This window comes from Rhinoraja longicauda, chromosome 16 (assembly GCF_053455715.1).
Source record: "Rhinoraja longicauda isolate Sanriku21f chromosome 16, sRhiLon1.1, whole genome shotgun sequence".
Lineage (NCBI taxonomy): Eukaryota > Metazoa > Chordata > Chondrichthyes > Rajiformes > Arhynchobatidae > Rhinoraja > Rhinoraja longicauda.
This window is the reverse complement of record NC_135968.1, coordinates 20,819,173-20,828,088: the sequence shown is the minus strand read 5'-3', so window position 1 is coordinate 20,828,088 and position 8,916 is coordinate 20,819,173. Positions and strand designations below refer to the sequence as shown.

Below are 8,916 nucleotides of genomic sequence, written 5' to 3'. Positions count from 1 at the left end.
TTTGCAATAAGCTGGATCCGACATCATATCGTGAATCTGAAACATTCTGCTGACTGTCATCTCCCTACATATACTGTTGGTGTACAGTATTTACAGCATCTTTATGTCACGTCACCAACCTCTTCAGCATTTTGCTTTCTGATTTTTAGCTTTAGTTTAGTTCAGCGATGCAGGATAGAAACAGGCCCCACAGCCCACCGAGTCCACGCCGACCATCGACCGCCTGGTCAAACTAGTTCTCTGTTATCCCACTTTACCATCCACTCCCCACGCACTTGGAGCAATTTTACACAGGGCCAATTAACCTACAAGCCCACACGTCTTTCGGACGTGGGAGGAAACCGGAGCACCTGGCGGAAACCCACACGGTCACAGGGAGAACGTGTAAACTCCACACACACAGAACCAGAGGGCAGGATCGAACCAGGGTCTCAGCTCAACCAGCTGTGCCACTGTGATGCCCTAGTTTTCTGCTGACTGTAACAAGACATTGAGGATGGAACACAGAAGATAGAGTAGTACATAAAAAGGAACAGGCCCTTCAGCCCACAACATGTGTGTTGAATCTGTTGCCATGACCAATTCTTATCTGCCTACACATAATCCATATCCCTGCATTTCCATGTGCCTATCCAAAAGTCTCTTAAATTCCACTGTTGTATCAGCCTCAACCACCAACCCCAGCAGTGTGTTTCAGGCACTCACCAACCTTTGTGTAAAATTTGCCCCGCACCTCTCCGATATATAAACTATAAAAGGAAGACTTGACTAAAGCAAATGAACATCGGGGTGTTATCTGTGCCCACAGACCAGTGCCCATGGTGGCAATGGCCACAATGTAACGTGACAAACCAGCATAAAATTCAACGTCTGTAACAACACGGCAATTAGCATTGCTTTTAGCATGAGTATTCACATTACTTTAAAGTTAATGATTATTTGCAAAAGGAAATAGAACAGTCATGAGGAACATAAAGTCATGAAAGTTAACATACCTTTTCTGTGGAAACAGGGCACAGCATAGAGGAGTGGCAAAGACCAAGCTGAAAGAACGGGATAGAGAAACAGTGGTAAACCAGGTTATTCTGAATCTGCATGTTAACTTACACTAAACAACTGTGCTGGAAATGCTCGGCTAGTCAGGCACCATCTCTCATAGATAAACGCAAAGTGCTGAAGTAACTCAGCGGGTTGAGCAGCATCTCAGGAGAACATATCTTATTTTTCTTATCATTTTTCTTATCCTTTTGTCCCCCCCCCCAGAGATGCTGCCTGACTGTGCTGGTCCCAAATGCCTCCATTTGGGCCATATGCCAAGGGGGAGGTTGGCGTCCATTCAACTGCGAGAGACAATGGTACGGCATTGACATCGTCCTTCTTGGAGAGGGGAATGTTTCAGCTACCGTTGCATTTCCTGCTGTGGCTGGCTAGGTCTATCCTTGACTGCTACAAAAACTTTCTTATCAATGTACCTGTCTAAACATCCTTTAACCATCACCATTGTACTCTCCTCTTTAGTTACCTCTGGCAACTTATTCCATACACCCACCACCCTCTCTCTGCATGAAGAAATGACCCCTCAGATCACTTAAATTTCTCTGCTCTCACATTAAACCTACGTCCTCTACTTCTGGACTGCTCTACTTTGAAAAAAAGACTGTGACCATTCATTCACCTTACCTATGCTTCTCATTATTTTGTCCTTTTTCTATAAGACTACCCCCTCCGCCTTTTATGGGAAAAAATGCCAGCCTACCGAGTTGTGCCTTATAATTCAAGTCTTCCAGATCTGATAAGATTCCTGTAAATCTTTTTTGCACTATTTCCAGCTTAATGACTTCCTTCCTATAGCAGGGTCTCAAAATGCTGGAGTAACTCAGCGGGACTGGCAGCATCACTGGAGAGAAGGAATGGGTGACGTTTCGGGTCGAGACCCTTCTTCAGCTCTGAAGAAGGGTTTCAACCCGAAACGTCACCCATTCCTTCTCTCCAGAGATGCTGCCAGTCCCGCTGAGTTACTCCATCTTTTTGTATCTATCTTTGGTTTAAACCAGCATCTGCAGATCCTTCCTACACTTATAGGTTAGTGCTTGAAATACTAAGGATATGGATCATGTGTAGGCAGATGAGATTAGATTAGGTGACGTTTCGGCTTGGAACACTTCTTCAGACTGGAGAAGTGTGTCAGACAGTCTGAAGAATAGTTGCAAACCAAAATGGATTCTGAAGAAGTGTTCCAACCCGAAACGTCACCCATTCTTTTTCTCCAGAGATGCTGCCTGGACTCGCTGAGCTACTCCAGCAGTTTGTATCTATCCAGTATAAACCAGCATCTGCAGTTCCTCCCTACATACTGAGATTAGTGTACCCTGGCATTATGTTCAGCACAGACACTGTGGGCCAAAGGGCCTGTTCTTGTGCTGTACTGTTCTATGCTCTATCAGAACAACAACAGAAATGTGACTCACCAAAAGCCGACCAACCCAACCTGAATTGGGGCATTGAACACTGGAAAACGCTGCCATAAAAAGAAATGATTAAAAGTTAAAACACTGCGATTGTCAATTAAATTCAAATAGAATGTTCCCTCAACCTGGGTTTGTTATAAAACTAAAGCAGAAAGCAAGACAAAAATCTAACGATGAAAGGAACACAAATACATAACCTTAAGGCCGAATAAGGAGTCACGGTAAACATTCAATACGGTAAAAGAATATCTGACGTTTGGGAAAATTACTCGCTGTTAATTCATTCAAAAATTGTTTTGCAATAGATATTGAAGGAAAAAAATAAAAAATCTTCCCCCACTGTCTCCGCAATACAGAGCGTGCAGATTCTGTGCAGATAGTACCCGTAGTAGATCGAACTCGGGACTCTGGCGCTGCAAGGCAGCAACACGACCACTGTGCCACCGTATTTGGCATTTACATAATCACACACACACACACACACACACACAACACATTACCTTTAAAAATGCTCTCTTTTCCAAAGCATTCATGATAACTGGGGGTATTGCTAGAGAAAAGAAAACGTTATTGATGACTCAGAAGCTATTTAAAAGTAATTTTAACCAAATATTATACGTAAATATTAAATACTATTGTTTTTTTTTATTGATTTCAATTGAATGAAGTGAATCAAGTAATTCTCAATTTATAATCAAGCCCATTAATCCAAATGCATGCATGCTGATTTGGCAGCAGGGACTCCAAAGGTAAATCTTTCATTTTCTATGAATAAAACGATCACCACAATGCCGGCAGCTATAAAATGTGGGAATTAGGAATCTGGTAACCACTACCTGGCTCTTCAGGAGACTTATACTTTTCCACTGAAAGTGACCTCCATTCTGCAATCTATTTTCATTCCCCAAAACAAATTTGCTCATGCTTCAAGAAAATGCCCAATAAACATTTATTGCTTAGCCATCTCATCCATCTACACTGCCTCAACAAGGCCACCACCATAATCAAGGACGAGTCTCACCCCGGTCACTCCCTCTTCTCCTATCAGGCAAGAGGTATAGCAGTGTGAAAAGTCACACCTCCAGATTCAGGGACAGTTTAGTCCGAGCTGTTATCAGGCAACTGAACCATCCGAACAACTAGCCCTGAGCTCTTACCTACGTCATTGAAGACACTCCGACTATCTCTAAACAGACTTTGCCTTGTGCTAAGTGTTATTCCCTTTATTCTGTATCTGTACACTGTGGACAGCTCGGTTGTAATCATGTAGTCTTTCCACTGACTGGGTAGCTTGCAACACAAAGATTTTCACTGAACATTGGTACACGTGACGATAAACTAAACAAAACATTTCTAGGTCTTCAGTCTGAAACAGGGTCTCGACCCGAAACGTCACCTATTCCTTTTCTCCTGAGACGCTGCCTGACCCTCAGCTGCCTGTTACTCCAGCATTTTGTATCTATCTTCAATGCATTTATTGGACTTTGTGTCCTCCTCCTCCTCCTCCTCCTCCTCACAATAAACATCAGCTAAAGCCAAAAAGAATGGAATCGTGAATGTTAACCTGATCCAAATGAAAGAATAGGGTTAATGGACGAACGCAGGGTAGGAAGGGCACAGAACCATCTCAGTTCTTGGCCTTGATTTCCAGGATGAATGCAAGCACTGACAGATGCAACAAGCCATGCAGCTGGCTTTGGCTTATTCCATTTCTAAAGAGCTCTGCATGCCAAACCAGTTAGGATGGCCAGCTCTAGACTAGTGGACTTCCACTGCAAAGACTGAACCGAATACTGGCTTAGCATGACTCTTCCAACTCCAATTTTGCATCTAACTACAGTGCATGACATACAAGCTAAAATACGCTTCCTAGTCTGGAAGAAAACACCTTGGGACTTCAAGGGAAGCATAGTGGGACAGCGGGAGAGTTGCTGCCTTACAGCGTCAGTGACCCAGGTTCGATCCTGACTATGGGTGCTGTCTGTACGGAGTTTGTACGTTCTCCCTTGACGGCATGGGTTTTCTCCTGGTGCTCCGGATTCCTCCCACATTCAAAAGACGTGCAGGTTAATTGGCTTCAGTAATTTGTCTCCAGTGTGTGTAGGATAGAACTAGTGTATTGGTGATCATTGGTAGACACAAAATGCCGGAGGGTCAGGCAGCATCTCAGGAGAGAAGGAATGGGTGGCGTTTCGGGTCGAGACCCTTCTTCAGACCATTGGTTGGTGATCGTTGGTTGGTGCGGACTCAGTGGGCCGATGGGCCTGTTTCCTCGCTCTATCTCCAAAATAAAATAAACTAATCAAAGCACCTTTGTTCCCAATTGCCATCCCACTCCCCATCACCCCCTTCCCCAAGTGCCTAAGCCTGACCAATAATCAGTCAAACAAGTCCCTACGATTAACTATGCAACTGAAACAATGCCCCTCACAACCAAGTCTGGACTTACCCATGGCAGGTATGGCCATACCAATCCGTGACACCACAACCTGGACAATGGCTTGCTGTGCTGCCTTAGCTGACTCCCCTAGTCGATTCCCACTGGCATCTGTGACCGGTATCCCATATTTCAGCTCTCTGCAAAAGAATATGGTTTTACTCAGGGAATATGGCAGCAGGTTCCCACATCGTCTGATATGTGGCATTGAAAGAGTACACAATTGTGAAGCATTTGTATCAGCATTTAGTGAACTGACTCAGCAAGTTTTAGGTTGCATCTCACCGGAGACAAGATGTATTTGAAAGTTGAAAAATTGAGGCTTGAGAAGGTGCTATTGGGAAATTCATCCACCCAGGCTAGATCTCCAACAGATTGTATGTAGGTTAATTTGACTGGGTAAATGTAAAAAATTGTCCCTAGTGTGTGTAGGATAGTGTTAATGTGCGGGGATCGCTGGGCGGCGCGGACTTGGTGGGCCGAAAAGGCCTGTTTCCGCGCTGTATATATATGATATGATGATGACAGTCATCACTTTTGTTCCCCCCAGGATGGAACCGCCAAAGACTAGAGAGCGTAGGTTTAAGGTGAGAGGAGCAAAGTTTAAAGATGTGTGGGATAAGTCTTTTTTAAAACACTGAGGGTGGTAGGTGCCTGAAACAAGCTGCCAGGGGTGATGATGGAGGCCGATATAATAGCAGCATTTAAGAGACTTTTTGATAGGTACATGGATATGCAGGAAATGGAGGGATATAGATCATGTACAGGCAGGTAATATTAGTTTATCTTGGCATCATTTTTGGTATGGGCATTGTGGGCAGAAGGGCCCAATTAGACTTTAATTAAAGGATATAGTTCATGTGCAGGCAAATTAGGTTAGTTTAACTTTGCATCACGTTCGGCACAGAAATTGTGGGCCGAAGGGCCAAATTCTGTGCGATACTGATCAATATTCTAAAGACATGCATTCATACAATGTCTTTTGGAACTTCAGGACATCCCATGAAATTATGTGGCCAAGGGTATGTGTTTAAAGTGTAACCAGAACAGTAAGATAGGAAAAGAAACAGCTGAGAAAAAAAAATACCAACACATCGTCCACTTCAGATGTGAATTGGAATGTCAGTCAACTGAGCTCCTATGCTCCAAGTTTCTTTTAATTGAGTGTGTTGCTTTTACTCAATTAATTGTTGATTAGAAAGAAATCTAGGTTAATTCAGTTCCCTGGCATGGATATAACACTTCAGGAAACTATTCCAAGCCACTTGTGATCAGCAGGCAAGTGGTAACTAAATGCATCACACGGTCTTCAAAACTGAGGAAGGACTTTCGATTCAAAAATCAAAAACATGCAAAAGCATTAAGAACTGGTGAAACAGCTACCTACTAAACACTGTAGAAGAATAATTTGAAATTGTAAACGGGGTAAATGAGGTCAAAAGGTAATAGGGCATCTGTTTCGCTGCCTTGGGGGTTGGCCGTGAAAGAAAATCCCCGCGGTGTGTTTGTTGGAGGTGCATGACTCCTCGGATATCCGAGGAGCACCTTCAGCGAAAGACTGGTTCCACCAAGATGCAAGACAGAACTCCACAGGAGATCCTTCTTCCCAGTGGCTATCAAAGTTTACAACTCCTCCCCCTTCTGTCGTGGGGCAGACTGAGATGGACACCCCTCCCCCCCTCCCCTCCCCAACCTTTGCACATCTGCCACTCATCACTTTAATTTCATGTTTCATGTATTTTGTGTTTTAAGACTGTTGGCAGATCAATTTCTCTCCTGGGATAAATAAAGTTCTTTCATATCGTATCGTACTTGCAGCTGTTGTTAGAGCATTCTGAGGAAAAGGAATGTTGGAGTGCCTGTGTAAAATCTGTTAGGGGTAATAGTGTACACAAACAACAAAGACTGTATGAAAGATCACACGAATCGCATGAATCTTTATTCAAAGATCACATGAACCTTTATTCATTTAACAGTCTGATTTAACTGTTCCCAGTGGTCGTCGTATTTTGTGGTGTGTTTTAAAGTTTTTTACAAATAAAACCAAAGCTATAATATTCTGCCTGGTTTGCCACAATTCCAGTCAAATTTCTTTCAAATAAAAACATGGAAAGGTACAAATAACTGTTCTACTGGGACTCACGGAAGGAGGTTGGAAACACTTGTCAAGATTCCACCCCCAAAATATATATATCCGAACATGAGCCCAAATGCTTTAGAAATTGATCAAATCTTTTATGTAAAGTTTTGCACCACAACCAAAGAACACTCAAAATTAAAGGACATTCCTTTAGAAAGGAGATGGGGAAGCATTTCTTTGGTCAGAGGGTGGTGGATCTGTGGAATTCATTGCCATTGAAGGCTGCGGAGGCCGTCAATGGATATTTTTAAGGCAGAGACTGATAAATTCTTGATTAGTACGGGTGTCAGGGGTTATGAGGAGGAGGAGGCAGGAGAACGGGGTTAAGAGGGAAGGATAGAGCTGCCATGAATAGTGGCGGGGTAGACTTGATGGGCTGAATAATGCTCAACAGTTTAAGAATAAGGAGTAGACCATTTAGGACCGAGGTGAGGAAAAACTTTTTCACCCAGAGAGTTGTGAATCTGTGAAATTCTCTGCCACAGAAGACAGTGGAGGCCAATTCGCTGGATATATTCAAGAGAGTGTTAGATTTAGCTCTTGAGGCTAACAGAATCAAGGGATATGGGGAGAAAGCAGGAATGGGATACTGATTCTGGATGATCAGCCATGATCATATTGACTGACTCGAAGGGGCGAATGGCCTACTCCCGCACCTATTTTCTATGTTTCTATAAATGGCCTAATTCTGCTCCTATCACTCACAATCTTATGAATTATGACCAAAGTTGATTTTACTTGTGCTGCAAAAATTTTGTATCAATCTTGCTGCACAGAAAGTTGTGGGATCATATCCCACTTCATGAACTGTGTGTTAACTACGATTAGTTGACAACCCTAGTCCAGATCAATGTCATTAATCCAGCAAGTGCGTCTGACCAATATTCAACTTTCAAGCAAAACTTCGATAAAAAAAAGAATTAACTGACCATTACTGTCTTTGCTGCTGCTGAGATCTTACATCTGTGCAAAAATAAAGCGCACCCAGCTATTTTGAGCTTCAAGGTTATATAAGCGTTGTGAGAGATGTAATAATAGATCAAAATACTAGTCATAGAGTGATACAGTGTGGAAACATGCCCTTCGGCCCAACTTGCCAAAACCAACCAACATGTCCCATCCACACGAGTCCCAGCTGCCTGCATTTGTGGCCCATATCCCTCTAAACCTGTCCTACCCATGTATCTGCGTAAATGTTTCTTAAACATTGCGATAGTACCTGCCTCAATCCGGCAGCTCATTCCATATACTCACCACTCTTTGTGTGAAAAAGTTACCCCTTGTGTTTCTATTAAATCTCCCCCCACCCCACCCCACCCCCCTCCCTCACCTTAAACCTTTCTCCTAGTGTTTTTGCATTATTGCAATACACCTTTATCTCCTAAAACTATTTTCCATTGTCCTACTTTTTGTGTTGAATTTCTTAGTCCAATTTGATTTGTTCACCACTTTCCGTTTTTTTTTTAATCATCTAACTTTCAAACCATGTCATCTAATCATTTCAACCCCATTCTCCTGCCTTCTCCCCAAAACACCCAACACCCTGACTAATCCCACTCATCACCCCCACCCCCCACCCCCTTTTTCCCTTCAGAAGGACCTTGGCGTTTCCCAACATTTTGCATTGTTGCATCAGATCACCAGTATTTGCTGCCCATCCTCTCCCCGAACAATTCTTTATCCCTGGGTCGGTTTCACAGCAGTCTTACCTCTGTCTCATGAAAGGGATATTGATGCAGTTGGCAGCAGCGACAGCAGCAAAGGGCACGAAACGAGAAATCAAGGCAGGCAAATGCTTCAGGAAAGAAAGATGAAATTGTACATAGTTAGCTTAAAAATTTAATTTAAATGAATTACGTACAAAATTAATT

General features: G+C 43.0%; 1 protein-coding gene across 1 annotated transcript in view; it reads right to left on the bottom strand.

Moving 5' to 3' along the window:
- sfxn3 (sideroflexin 3) overlaps positions 1–8,916 on the bottom strand; it is a 36,535-nt gene that overhangs the window by 7,104 nt on the left and 20,515 nt on the right. Inside the window, exons 6-10 of the mRNA XM_078413400.1 lie at positions 8,755–8,840; positions 4,918–5,045; positions 2,969–3,018; positions 2,469–2,518; positions 996–1,043 (exon numbers count right to left, since the gene is read on the bottom strand). Of these exons, the coding sequence (XP_078269526.1) occupies positions 996–1,043; positions 2,469–2,518; positions 2,969–3,018; positions 4,918–5,045; positions 8,755–8,840 (362 nt within the window). The remainder of the gene's footprint in view (positions 1–995; positions 1,044–2,468; positions 2,519–2,968; positions 3,019–4,917; positions 5,046–8,754; positions 8,841–8,916) is intronic.